Genomic DNA, 15,128 nt, shown 5'->3' with positions numbered 1-15,128 from the left:
GGGTGGAAAGATTCTAGCTACAGGGTGCAGTAACAAAGGAAAAGGGGGGAAAGCTGAAAATGGAGATAGTAACACAAAGAAGAGAAAGGGTAAGCAGGACCTACTGAATAAGGATAGAGATACAGAGGGGACATGAAGAGGAGGTGAAATAGAGACATAGAAGTAATGCTGAAAAAGTGTGTGGGGGGAGATAAAGACATTGAAAGGGCAAATGGTGAACATGGCGTAAAGATAAGGACAGAGACAAATGAAGATTCTGAAAAAGTGGTGAGATAGGGATATAGGTGAGATGGACACAAAGAAGGGTGATGCTGGAAAATAGGTGGAATGGTAATTCTGACAGACACAGAAGGGAAATGCTGGATCAAGGAGAGATGGGGCTCAGGCTGGATGGAATGAGGAGAAATGCCTTGTTGGCCCGGAACTTCCTCTCCTACGTCAGAATTGACGTCAGGGAGCGGAATGCTGGTCAGCGCAACACTTCTGCAGGGAAAGCTTGGGACGGCGGTGGCTTGGGGGCTGTTCCCCGATTGCGGTGGCAGCAAACCGAGTGGCTTGGGGGAGGGCACGGAGACAGAAAGAAGGGGGAACAGGGAGACAGAAAGAAAAAGTTGGGGGAGAGAATGAGGTCTGGAGGAGAGGAAACATACAGGAGGCTGAAAGAAAGGAAGAAAGATTGGATGCACAGTCAGAAGAAGAAAGTGCAACCAGAGACTCATGAAATCACCAAATAGCAAAGGTAGGAAAAATGATTTTATTTTCAATTTAGTGATCCTGTATATAGCATTAAGATAAGAAACAATATATGCAGTGTTAGATTTGTTTTATAATGGTTTTGCGGCTCCAAGTTTTTTTTTCTTTTCGAAAACGGGTCCAAGTGGCTCTTTATGTCTTAAAGGTTGCAGACCCCTGGACTACACTAATGGTGACTTTTGCTCTTGAGTTTGATAGAGATTTAATTCCCAGAACTTACTTGCGGCTCAATTTATGGGCTCAAAGATACGTATTTTTCCATAGGTTTCATAACAACAGAGAAGAAGGGACTTTCTGGTTTATAGACCGAGAGTCCTCTCTCTAGGTGCTGCATTCATATTAAAATTCCCGGCAAAATGTTGTATTACTTATGGTAGTAAAAAAAAAACCATTTTCCGAGCCTACACAATTGTTAGAATTTATTGTGGCTAGAGAAGGTGGAAGTGTCGTAATTGGTTCTATTGCCACTCCAAAAGAATAACGCGAACTGTCGATTTGGCTGCACATTTTGTCAACTTTGGGCATCATTTTAAAATCCCCTGCCACGCATAACACAGAAGCTTCTTTTAGGTGCTAGATATTAACTGGCCAGTGTTCAAAATGATTTAACCAGCATGACACAGCTGCTGGCTCGTTAAATCGCTTAACTGGTTATGGCTGCTGAAAATTAAAGTTTCACCCAACATAAACGTTTCATTTTAACATCCGGGTAAATTTGTAAGAAAAACGTCAATGATGTATGCATACAATTTCATTTGCCTGTTACACTGTGCGCAGCTTTCGCGTAGGGCTCCTTTTACTAAGGGGCGCTAGCGTTTTTACCGCAAGCAGGATAGTACCGCACGCTAAGTGGCGAGAACTAATGCCAGCTCAATGCTGGCATTAAAGGTCTAGCGCAAGCAATTCTGCGCGTTAATACCCTAACGCACCTTAGTAAAAGGAGCCCTAAAATTCATCAACCTGACTATCGTTCGTTGTGGGATTACTTTACGGTACCTTGTTTGGTTTCAATGGAGAAACTTACCACAGCAGCAACAGGGAAAAGATAGGGGTGATTGCAGCATTTTTTCAGGTCCATCATGATGTTAAGCAAGGACACCTGGTTCCCACCACCTTTCGAGTTCAATGCTTCAAAATTCCTAGTTAGTATAAATTTGTAGTACTTCCTAAATCCAAGTGAAAAAGAAAGACATTGTGGGTTTCATCCGGTTAACCACTGGGAATGACCGATCTGCTTGAGTGCACGACATACATTATGCCAAGGATGAACTGTTGACGTCTTCAACCAATGACACTGTTATCTGTAAAGCAGCAGCAGGTTTTTTTTCTACCGGTGGCGTTCTTACTTGACTAAGACATCACGCCCACTGTACCCGAGTTTCCCTGAGACCTGCTCTTTCCAGGACTTCTGTTCCATTTAACATTTCTTCTCTGTCCATGTCCATCGTCATTCCCTCTGTGTCCCTGTCCCTATCCCTCCCCCGTGTTCAACATCGGCACTCTTTGTTCCCATCACCTCTGCATGTCCCTGTCTCTCCTCTTCTCCCCCTCTTTCTCCTGCACCAGGGCCAGTGTTTCTCTCTGTCCCTCTCCTCATCTTCCTCTGCTGACCTCCTTCTCACCATCAATCTCTCTCTCTCATGCCTCTAATGCTTCTTCCCCATTCCTTCATCCGATCTCTGTTCTCTCTACTCCACTCCTCTCATTTGATCCCCCTGCTAGCTGCCACCTCTGTAGTCACAAATCTATTTCCTTCCTGCCTTCCCCTGCCCATGGAAGCAGCATATTTCTCTGCCATGCTGTCTGGTATTTTTCTCTATTTCCTCTCTCCCCCTCACCCAACCACTTAGCAACAGTCTTCCAATCTTTGGATACTTTGCCGGCAGTGTCAGTGATTGAGGCGCCCGTTGCCAGTGGGCTCCTGAAGTCTTCTCTGTACCAAATCCTATCTGTCTGGGAACAGGAAATTGCATCACAGGAAGTGAGACATGACAGAACTGGCTGGCAGCAAGTGCCTCAATCACCGACACTGCCGGCAATGTAGCCAAGGATTGGAGGACTGCTGGGGGAGGGGGATGACAGGATGGAACTAGAGAGGAAGTGCCAGGAGAAGACTTTGGGGAGGGGGGGTTGGGTGGATTATACTGAACCCAAAGTGGGTGGGCTTGTGGAAACAACAGGTTTTTTTAAACCTGGACAAATGATCACAAACCCCAGGCACCCGGATATCCGCCTAAAAAGAGGACATGTCCGGGAAACCCAGACATATGGTAACCCTATCCATAACTCTACTGATAGGCACAGTAAGAAAGAAATTTGAGGCACAAGACTGCCAAACTACGACCTACTTTTGCATCTGACTGAGCTCCACTCGAACGATGAGTTCGGTCTTTGCAGGCATGTTCTTGAAGACATCGGCCTTCAGTCGCCGCAGCATGTGGGGTCCCAGTAGGTCGTGCAGTTTCTTAATCTGGTCTTCCTTTGAAATGTCTGCAAATTCCTCCAGGAACCCATCCAGGTTGCTGTAAAAAAAGTGAGATCCATAATGACCGAACAGGCTAGAGAAGCAGCAGGCCTAACCAATCATTAGATGATTTAAAGAGACTCTGGCTCTGCATGCAGAACTGGGCAACTGAGACCTACAATAACCAATTTCTATTATACCTGCAAGTAGAAAAGGTTTGGTACTAGAATAAAAGAAATGGTTCAAATTAAAAAGACAGTCGCACTCTATTCTAGCCTTCTATACACCATTTATGAATTTATTTGTATAGCTCTCTCTATATAACAGGACTCTAAAACCTGTCTTGTACCAGAGTGCTAACAGTTTTAAGGCGGAGGGCATAAGTCCTGTGCGGGATTTTCGGCGCATTTTTGTCCCGCGTGGTTTTGACGCGTCACCGAATACTCTAGATCAGGGGTGTCAAAGTCCCTCCTCGAGGGCCGCAATCCAGTCGCGTTTTCAGGATTTCCCCAGTGAATATGCATGAGATCTATTTGCATGCACTGCTTTCAATGTATGCTAATAGATCTCATGCATATTCATTGGGGGAAATCCTGAAAACCCGACTGGATTGCGGCCCTCGAGGAGGGACTTTGACACCCCTGGTCTAGATAATCTTTGTGAACACTTCCTCATAGCAGAGGAGGAAAAAGCCTCAGCTCATGGAGTGCCAGCATCCATGGCTCTACCACACACACACCACAGGCATAAAAAAAAAACCTTCAAAGCGTCTTATAAAATATTGTGACACCCGTATGCTGGGGGGGGTTAAGATGATGCATAACTCTGTAGTCAGGATAATATTTGTAGTCCACAAATTTGACAAAATCTCCCCTTAAAAATTTCATTGACTAATGATTGAGGCTCGGGTGCAGTATAAACATTTGCGCTAAAAAGTGGCCAACGCTATTACTAGGGCGTAGCTTTCCTGCACACCGAGGCCACTTGTAGGATGGCTGAAAAATGACTGCATTTACCATTTCCTCTATTAATAGCCACACGCTAATTTCCCCATTAACATGTGGCCATTAGCGAGAGGAGCTCTTATCAATATCTATTTTCTAGGTGGTAAGGACTCCTACGGTAATTACACACTTATCGATTGGTGCGTGCTAATGTAGCTGCACTAACCAATTGGCACAGAGCACGTCTATCCTACACCCTCAAACATGCCCTCAGCGCTAATAAAATAAATAAAAACTCTGCCACTCCAGCACTAGTCTCTGGCTCTGACAGACCTCAAAGAGATTTTTAGCGCTGACGGATCCTAACACTTTTCTCTCCCTATGCTGAGACGGATCCGTCAGCGCTCAAATCTCGATCAAGGTCTGTCAGCGACAGAAACTACAAGCGCCATGGACAAGGACCGACACGGACCTCAGATTTTTAAGGCCGTATGGGTTTAGATCCGCGAGGTCCGTCAGGTCCGCGTTTTACCCCTTCCCCAGCATCGATCAGCAAAAAGCTGATCACTGCCAGCTGAATATCAAACCTATACTAATCAAATTAAGAATATATATGCCTTAGTTCTGCACTTGATTTTTTTAGACTGGTCATCCCCCTCAGAGGTAATTATATAGACAATCATAACACAATCATTCTTCATTATACATATGAAAAGCGAATACGGGACTTACTTAAACCTCTCGGGCGTCAGGAAATTCAGAAGATGGAAAAGCTCTTCCAGATTATTCTGCAGTGGCGTTCCAGTTAACAGCAGCTTATAGTCAATCTTATAGCTATTCAATACCCTAAAGAACTTAGAAAAGGGAGTTATGTGCCAGCAGCCTTGATTACGAGGCGACAATTCATTTTAATCCTCTGCCTGCCACCACATTGGAGCAGTGTTGTCTGCCAATATGAATTCATTTCTGCCCAGTAAACGACATGAAATGCGAAAGGTCAGCCCGTTGGCAAAAAACAGAACTAGTTCTGGCACTAGGAAGAGGCTATAATGTTCATCTGTCAAGAAAGTTCATTTAATCCAGGCTTTCTAATAACAGTACCCAAGAACTTCAGCAGACCTTATTCAACAGCTGCTTTTCCCACAGACAGAGGATGGCGAAAGTCTTTCTTGAACAAGGCCCGTTGATTCTTGGTACAGGAGCTCACCTGGTCTCTACATTGCTTGTCCAGATGAACCAAGGCCCTGCTGAGGACAATCTTTCAAAACTTCTATCAGGATAAATTGACCTGGTGGGCAGGACCATCCTAAGCCAGAAATGAACCCCTTGCGACATGTCCCCCAGAGCCCCTCTCCTGCCCGCTGTAGGGTTACCAGATTTTTTTTTTTTTTTTTGTATAACAATTTTTATTGAAAGAATCAAATAATCAGTACAATAGGATAATAGAAAAATACATTCAATACAATAAGAATTACAATAAATTTCATACAAATTTAAATCATTCTTTCAAATTTAATTTCCATATGAATTAATTCAATCTTATCTACACCCCCCTTAATTCTATACCCTACCCCTCTATCTTCCCCTAAATGAAATCCCTCACCCTGGATGAAAGTTGACAAAAATAAAGAATTAAAATAAATAACTGGAATGTAATTAGTAAACCTAAATTTTCATAATAAATCATTGATAACCAAACTTCGTATTTTTGGTGAAAGATTCTGAATATAAGGATCCCAAACCTCCATAAAAAGGAGTTTTTTTAGGCGAACCTCGAACCTCCCAACTCTCAATACCAGATTTACTATTGTAAAATCTGGAACCATGGCCCCGCCCCCCAGGACCGCAAAGTTACACCCAACCCCACCCTGTTCTGCCCAAGTCACGCCCCCCAGCCTGGTCCCCTTCTACCTGCTCTCATGCTTGGTGCCTTGTCGGGAGGGCATCTGCACATGTGACACAATGATGTCACATGCATATGTGCACGTGACATCATCGCATCTGCAGACGTGGTCCCGAGCTGGAAGCTTTTCAAAACCCCCAGATGCCCGGACATGTCCTCTAAAAAGAGGCAAATCCGGACGGCTGGTATCTCTAGCCCACTGTGTCACACCCCAGCTAGGAAAGCAATGGACAGGACTGAATTTTGGAGCCCCTGCCTCTCTTGTGCCCTGTGCAGTCACACTGCTGGCACATAGCTCACTACGGCCCCTACTGGTGGGCAAAAGAAGTTGCAGGCTCACTCAGGGAGACCACATTTAACTGTACTGAGGGGAGGCATGCGGCCTTGTTTGGCAATTTGACTCCCTAGTAATACTACTGCAAATATTACCGTTAGGAACTGACTGGTAGCCTTTTGAACTGGGCCACCAATGGGGCAGGAGTAGGCTTCCCATATGGCTCCATAAAAAGGAGGACGGATTGAGACATCTGGATTTTACTTCTGTCGCTTTCAATGGAAGTTAAGCCCAGATGCCTTTCTGTCCTCCTTACTTCCATTACTTTCAGTGGAAGTAAAACCCAGATGTCTCAATCCGTCTTCCTTTTTCTAGAGCCATATGGTAACCCTAGGCAGGAGGGACTGGGGATCATTCCTACCTTACCCACTACACCCCAGGAAATTCCCTTTAGGTTCCAGAGGGAATGAGGATTTGTTTTAACAAGTGGAGGGTGTCCTGGAATATGCGAGTCAGGGAGGGGTGGGGGGGGCAGGACAGGGTTACAGGGTAGGGTTACCATAGGGCTCCAGAAAAAGGAGGATGGATTGAGACAGCCGAGTTTTACTTCCATTGCTTTCAGTAGAAGTAAAACCCGGATGTCTCAATCCGTCCTCCTTTTTCTGGAGCCATATGGTAACCCTAGGACAGGGAGATAGGTAGGATGTTTCAGGGGCAGGGTGTGTGTATTGGGTGTGAGGGCTACTCTTTGGAGTTGGGCTGAATTGGTGGTGGAGAACTGCTCTTTGATGTCAGTGCCTTTAAGAGGCTCCTTGCCTGCATCAGGCCTATGTTAGCAGCGCAAGTGGTAACATTATTTTTCCAGGAATAATGTAGCTCGTGAAAGCAAATGCAAGCTTCCTTATTTGATTTATATTATAATGATATGGTTTGCATGATTTGCATTTCATTATTATATAGCTCACATTACTATATATATATATATCTCTGAGGGTCATTTCATAAATAATGCACACTATTTTTTTATTTTTTTTTTATTTACTTGTTTTATTTTTTTTCCCCCCAAGTATTTCTTTACAGTTCTTCAATATAGTCTCCCTGCTTTGCAATAACCGAGTCCCGAAGTCCAGGAAGCTTCATTACTCCATCCAAGACACCGTTTTTCTTCAGTTGCCGAATTACAAAGCAGGGAGATTATATTGAAGGATTGTAAAGAAATACTTGGAAAAAAAATAAAACATGTAAATTTTAAAAACAATAGTGTGCATTATTTATGATATGACCCTCGTATAAATAAATGTTAAGGGCAAATAGAACAAGATTTTGCCATTTAACATGTGAAATGGCCAAGGTCTTGCACTGTTCTCTTAACAGTCTATGGGGGTCCTAAGCTGCCTTCATCAGGGGTCCCAGGTGGATAAGGTATCAAATACAAGAGCTTAGTCTGAGAAGATAACGTCGACAGCATTAAAAACAATCTTTTTGAGACACTCTGCCGGCGGAGTCCTTTGGTTTGGTACAAGGTGGTAGCATTAACCGCATTCATGATTTTGATTTAATCAATTTAGCCTGCATCTTTGTACATTGTCTGCAGTTCTCTTTGCTTTGGCTTGTGCTCTTTTTACTGCAGATTGTGTGGGATTTCTCCCCTTTGTTGTTTGCCGACACTCATAGAATTCATATGAGCATCGGATCATTTATCGCGCTGGCCCGCGGTAGAAAACTCTACTGTGGCTTAGTAAAAGGGGCCCTTAATCCCTCTTCTTCGAAACCTCGCTAGCGGTTTTTAGCACAGAGAGCCGCGCTGCTCCCAATGCTCACTGAGTTCCTGTGAGCGTCAGGAGCAGCGCGGGCCATTCAGTGCGGCTCTCTGCGCTAAAAAAACACTAGCACAGTTTCGTACAAAAGGGGGTTGATTTCCTCTATTTTATTTTACTTAGACGAACGCATTACTCTTTTTCTTATTTCTGACCACAGAATTACTTCAACTATTTGAATTGCCTTATAACCAGTTCTGAAATCAGTCCGTTTGATAAGGGACATCTCAGAAACCTTGTTAAATACAAGAGCTTAGACCGTGTAAGCATTGTGTTTCTGAGGAACACCTACTTTTGACTGGTTGTTCTTCAGCCTGTGAGCTTCATCCACCACAAGACACGCCCACTCTATGGACCCCAGGATGGCCTGATCGATGGTGATGAGTTCATAAGAGGTGAGCAGGACATGGAATTTAATCTGAGCTTCTTTCTGAACAATAAAAACCAGAACAGAAGTGTTTATGGGGTGGAATTGTGCTCTGGCACTTGGTTCTGAATTATACAGGTCCAAGCTGCAATAGAAGAATGGGGAAAAAACCTTGAGCTGCCTGGGCACTGTGTGGGCCTACTAAGTTCTTCCAAACAGACACATAAATCAAGTTAGCAGCGTGTCAATATGCATCTTAATATTAACTTACAATAAAGGGAGTTGTGTAGGGCCCAAAAAGATTATTTCTCCCCCCCACCACAGATCTTATCAAAGATCTGGATTTTCTTTCCCACTACAAAGGAACTCAAACTGCTTTGTCAGCTCTTTGGGCTAGATTCACTAACGCCAAGGATCGGATCGGGTCCGTGGCCAGGGGCTGATTCACAAATCGCCCTCATGCAAATGAGGGCGACCGGAATCACGCCCCCAACCAACTGCTCGGATCACTGAATAGCGATCCTGACACATGCCCAGACCATCTGTAGATGGTCTGCACATGCTGAAAGAGCAGCGACCTTTTTTTTACTTTACTTTTTTAACTTTTTATAGCGAGCCCGTGGTTTTAACCCGGTGGGTTAAAACCACGGGCTCACACTGCGGGGGAAAGCCGGGGCAGAAGCAGGGCAGCGCTGTGCGGCATTTACTCATAACTCCAGAGTCGGGGAGGCATAGAGCAGGAGAGCCGGGGGGAGGGGGGGGGCAGGAAGGGGCGGCAGAAGGCAGGGCAGTCAGAAAGGACCTGAGCAACTGATCCTCAGCAGTCGCTTATTTTTCGCTCGGCCAGCCCAGTCGGTGTCACTCATGGTTTTTTTTTTAGTGAATCGCTGCCTGCCTACATTTCCATGCCGTTCCCCCTCATTTGCATGCGCGGATCGGATCGGAGGTTGATCAGCACCAAGGTTAGTGAATCGGGTCGGGGAACAATCGAGTGGCAAAGTGGTCGGGACATGATCGGTGTCCTTAGTGAATCTAGCCCAAATAGTTTTGAATCTAACTACAGGTCTTATGGCTCTTTTTACAAAGCTGCGCGAGTGAGATTTGTTAGAAAACTAATTGCACAAGGTGGAAGCTGGAACACATCCCTGAATTTGTCTTTTCCCGTAGAACTTGTTCGCGTCTCCTTACTTTCATCCTGAAGACCTTCTTCCCGCTACGGATGGCGTTGTCTTCGAACGAGAACTCGTTTTCTCTGATTATTGCTCTACTCTCCTTATCTCCGGTATACGTTACAACATAGAAATCGGGTGCCCACATCTCAAACTCTCGTTCCCAGTTGATGATGGTGGACAAGGGGGCGCTGACCAAGTAGGGGCCCTTTGAGTGACCCTGTAAGGGAAGAGATCAGTATGCTAGAAGATCACTTTTATTAGATAAGTAGAAATCAGAGAAGTGGCTTTCAGTGGGCAAAAATCAGTCAAGCAGAAGTATGTACTTATTTATTTTAAAAATGTATATACAGTACCCCCTTCTGAATCCACGGTTTCAGTATCCGCGGATTCGGTTATTCGTGATTTTTTTTTTTTTTTTAAGAAACGCTGCATCCTGGACCTTTCCCAGACCTTACCTGGTGATCTAGTGGCAACGCGGGGCGGGATCGATCATCCTACGCTCCTGCCCCGTCATCAAAACGGCTGCCGTGAGTTCCCGTTGTAGTCTCGAGACCGCTAGACCACCAGGTAAGGTCTGGGGAAGGCCCGGGATGCAGGAGGGAGGCGGGGTTGGGTCAGAGCCGGCCCTGAAAGTTATCCGCGATATTTCAATATTTGCGGGCCGGCTCTGCCCCTAACCCCCCGCGAATATCGAGGGTCTGCTGTACCGCCAGCAATCTCAGCGGTTTCCAAAGCAACACACACAAAAACATAAATATATACACGAGACTTGTATACAATAGCCCAATAAAATCATCGTACACATATCAAACGACATAGCAATTGTGCACCTTGCGGTACTTTCAACCTTTATTCGTCAACTACATTACAGGGAAAACAGCGCAATTTCAAAGGAGTAATTTGCATTATATATCACAGTTATTGGTAGCGCAAAGGGTTTTTGTACAAAGGACAGAGGAGAAAAAATTCAAGATACGATAAACAAAAGTCTACTCTCTTCCAGGGAATGGCAGGTAACAATTGCACACAATACCAGCGGATATATGAAAAAGGCCTCAGTTAAAGCCAAAGAATGACTGGAGAGTACTGCTATTGTCACACTCACTTCTCTGATTTCTCAAACTTAAACCTTTTGCAGGGCCAAATTTTGGACTTGTAGGTACTTGGAGGGCCGCAGAAAAAATTGTTAATGTCTAATTTAAAAAAATTCACTACTTCAACGGCGCCATTTTTTGAAGTGTTTTCAGGACTGAACACACTGTTACAAAAATAGGATCCCTGACGAAGCCATAAGCTGGCGAAACGGGTCCCGTCGGGCCTTATTCTGCAACCAGATAAGTGCACCATATTTTCACACACCTAGTGCTATAGAAATAAATATTGATAGAAAGCACTTGGGATTGGTGTGTGGAGGGTTTTGCGACCAATGATAGAAAATCTGTCCTGCTAAGTTACACCACCACAAGAATTGACTGTTCTGTGTTGGATGCAGGTTTCTGAGGTCTTTCCCTCGAGACAAATATAAAACCAATTGCATAAAGAACCTATCATTGGGAGTTGTGTAATTTAAAAAAATGACAACTTTGGATGAGGTAAGTACCGACAAATCCAAAATGTGGGATTATCTGAAATGATCAGAAGCAATTAAGGAAAGATTTATAAACTATAGTTCCGTAATTGCGTCTGATAATTTCAGCTGTACACAGCTGAAAGCAGTGCAACATGCAGAAAGTGAAAACTGTCAAAGTATCAACTGCAAGAGACAAGATTCTGGCCCAACTATTTTGAGGCCCTTGGTATTATAAAGAAAACTTATGGAAAACTTGTGCCTTAAGTGTCCGGCGGTCGCCTCCGCAACCGCCTTCAGCTCTCACCTCCCCCGGCACCGGACACACGCACAAGCTGCACTGCCTCCAATGGTTACCTTACGTTCTGAAACGTTGCCCGCCTCGCCGCTGTAACTTCACGCAGGCACTTTCCTGCGTCTGTACGTGATTGTGAGGTGGAGTGGAGAGGACAATCGCGTACAGACGCAGGAAAGTGCCTGCGTGAAGTTACAGCGGCGAGGCGGGCACGCGTGATGGCAAGGACTCGTGACGGCGAGGACGCGTGAGGTTACAGCGGTGAGGCGGGCAAACGTTCCAGAACGCGACCGCCGGACACGACCACCGGACACTTAAGGCACAAGTTTTCCATAAAGAATCATTCTTTATAATACCGAAGGCCTCAACATAGCAACTGGCGGGCCAGACCACGGCATTAATGGTCATAGGCCATAAAAAAAAACTCCACTCACTATAATCAAGGTTATTATTTTGTATTGTGTAGAATTCCTCCTCACCAACCCCAGGAAATGCAGAGTCTAATTCAAGCCGAAATAGGTCCCGCACATTCAGCGTCAGAAAACAGCGCAAAAAGAATTCACCAAAAAACTGCCACTTATCTTGTGCTTCTTCAAGCCGGCTATAAGTAGCAATGACCGCACTTCAGTGCAAAGGGTTACCCAGATTTTTAAAGAAAAAAGAAAAAGAACATGTGGCCACACCCCATTCCAATCCCAGTCATACCTTGCTCTACCCTGGCCCTGCCCCGTCTTATCCCGGCCCTGCTCCGCTCCTTCCCATGTCACGCTCCCACACAAACCTTTGTCGTCTTCCCTGAGCTCGTTCCCCCCCCCCCCAGATGTGGCTTCAAGCGAAACTGCTGGGTTTTGGAAATCCATTCAGACACCCGGACAGTTCTCTAAAAAGAGGACATGTCTGGCTTTACCCGAACATCTGGTAACCCTCATAATGCAACACTGGCTACCTTTCGTTACTAGGCGTCAATTGACCCTAATTCCCAGATCCCCTTGCATTAAAGGTGGCTTGCTATGCTGTGGAAATATTCCTATAATAAACACTGAAACCACTTATGATTTTGGAAGCCTCATGTCTCGGTGTTGTGAAGGATGTTTTCAAGGTCACTGTCAGTTCAATTTCTAGGAGCAAAACAACCCTTTTCGGAACCTCTCAAGTAGTCATTTCCACAAGGTCTGCCCTCTTGATTAATCTTTCAACTGAGCGGGAAAAATTCTGTAGGAAGGATACTCAAGTTTTGTGGCGGTCCTGTCTAGATTTTTCTGGATATGGCAAAAGCAACTCAACTGTACCATAAGGAATTTCTTATATTAAAGGTACCTATTCTGCAGTTCCCCTGTAAATGTTTGATGACTTTAAATGATGCATGTAATATATACAGCATATTTATCTGACTCGGTTTGAGAGATTTTTGATTGATAAGGAAATTTCTATTGAGAGGTGATTGGGACTTTTTTTTTTTTTTGTAAGATTTGCAATGGATTTAGATTTATCTGAATTCTGATTTTCTTTGTAGTTGTATGTTAATGGGTTCTATATTTCTTTCTTTTTCTTCACAGACCCTCACACTTAATCCTCCATAGCCCCAGGTACATTAGATAGATTGTGAGCCCACCGGGACAGATAGGGAAAATACTTGAGTACCTAATTGTAAAAACCGCTTAGATAACCTTGATAGGTGGTATATAAAATCCTAATAAAACTAAACTAAACTGAACTTGTTAGAAGCCAAAGACATGGGGTGGGGGAATCCCTTCCCACAGCTGTGCTTATACACAACTCCCATATATGCATACAGAGCAGTGACCAGAAATGATTAAAACAGTTTACTGAAGCATAAGTTATTTTCATTTTTAATGGTGTGCTTGCAAATGATTTTAAAATGACTGTAATTGTGGGATTAGGAATGCAGCCTCTTATGAGGTTTTGGAGCATCGTCACTACAGGGATACAGCACCATGGTACGCCCCCACCTGGAATACTGCGTCCAGCATTGGTCGCCGTACATGAAGAAGGACACGGTACTACTCGAGAGGGTCCACAGAAGAGAGACTAAAATGGTTAAGGGGGCTGAAGGAGTTGCCATACAGTGAGAGATTAGAGAAACTGGGCCTCTTCTCCCTTGAAAAGAGGAGACTGAGAGGGGACATGGTCGAAACATTCAAAATAATGAAGGGAATAGACTTAGTAGATAAGGACAAGTTGTCCAAGGTAGAGAAAATGAGAGGACACTCTCTAAAGTTAAAAGGGGATAGATTCCGTATAAACGTAAGGAAGTTCTTCTTCACCCATAGAGTGGTGGAAAACTGGAACGCTCTTCCGGAGGCTGTTATAGGGGAAAACACCCTCCAGGGATTCAAGATAAAGTTAGACAAGTTCCTGCTGAACCAGAACGTACGCAGGTAAGGCTAGACTCCGGGCACTGGTCTTTGACCTGGGGGCCACCGCAGGAGTGGACTGCTGGGCACGATGGACCACTGGTCTGATCCAGCAGTGGCAAATTCTTATGTTCTTACGTTTTGAAAGCTGTTGCAAGTTGTACAATAAAAAGACTGTGAAACCAGAGCTGGGGAGGTGGAGGTGGACAGGATGTGCCTGGGCAACCGTCTATTATTATTCATAGGTCGTTCTGCGTTGACCTGAGACAGGGAGCCCGATGTTCAAAAGCTGGACAGCAATGTATTAAGTTAGTCCAATGAAAAGCTATTAACATGGCTGAGAAACTACAACAGGATCTTCACAGATACTGATCAAATTAAATGACTGCAGAAAATCATTAGCTATTGGTCGTTTGCTCTAGGCCACCTGGAATGTTTGACATGGACGAAAATCCATTAAGCATGGAGATTAGTTAAGCAACTGAGGGAAGGAAAGAAAGCAGCAGTAACTAAGGACGACTTTAATCAAAGAGATATTGATTGGGAAAAAGGAGCTGGTGGAAATTCCAAGGGAACAATATTCACCAGGCTCTCAGGGGGAAACTTTCTAAGTGCAAGTGGCATGAGACACAAGGTGAGACAATGCAAACAGGAAGCCAATGAGATCCAATGATCACTTTCTAATTGGATTTTAAATTAATAGGAGATAAGATAACAGGAGAGAACCAGGCATGTGACACATATTAACTGTGGATCCATTGTGATATGTACTAAGGAGCTCGTAGAATGAGGGCATGGAAACGAGAGAGCTTTTTCAATTCCAAATAAAAAGCGTGCTCATTGGAAGAAGGTTTTCCTATGCAACTAATCCTTGTACTATTATGCGGAAAAAAAATTAACTGGGTAGAATCATACTGGTTGGTCCAGGAGCAGATATCCAGAGGCATTTGACTAGACCAGGGGTAGGCAATTCCGGTCCTCGAGAGCCGGAGCCAGGTCAGGTTTTCAGGATATCCACCATGAATATGTATGAGATGGATTTGCATGCACTGCCTCCTTGAGATGCAAATCTATCTCATGCCTATTTATTGTGGCTATCCTGAAAACCTGACCTGGCTCCGGCTCTCGAGGACCGGAATTGCCTACCCCTGGACTAGACAGTAGTGCTGATTATCTGCTCTGATCCCTATGGCACTC

At 44.5% G+C, this 15,128-nt stretch overlaps 1 protein-coding gene across 10 annotated transcripts in view; it reads right to left on the bottom strand.

Moving 5' to 3' along the window:
- Nucleotides 1–15,128, bottom strand: part of CHD5 (chromodomain helicase DNA binding protein 5) — a 244,062-nt gene that overhangs the window by 99,429 nt on the left and 129,505 nt on the right. For all 10 annotated transcript variants that reach the window (XM_033922353.1, XM_033922361.1, XM_033922357.1 and 7 more), the window contains 5 exons: nt 9,711–9,911; nt 8,448–8,585; nt 4,894–5,015; nt 3,102–3,275; nt 1,778–1,919 (listed from right to left, as the gene is read on the bottom strand). In XM_033922353.1, coding sequence (XP_033778244.1) covers nt 1,778–1,919; nt 3,102–3,275; nt 4,894–5,015; nt 8,448–8,585; nt 9,711–9,911 — 777 coding nt within the window. The remainder of the gene's footprint in view (nt 1–1,777; nt 1,920–3,101; nt 3,276–4,893; nt 5,016–8,447; nt 8,586–9,710; nt 9,912–15,128) is intronic.

This window comes from Geotrypetes seraphini, chromosome 15, assembly GCF_902459505.1.
Source record: "Geotrypetes seraphini chromosome 15, aGeoSer1.1, whole genome shotgun sequence".
NCBI classification, from domain to species: domain Eukaryota; kingdom Metazoa; phylum Chordata; class Amphibia; order Gymnophiona; family Dermophiidae; genus Geotrypetes; species Geotrypetes seraphini.
The sequence above is the reverse complement of the archived record's forward strand: the minus strand, read 5'-3'. Positions and strand labels throughout refer to the sequence as shown.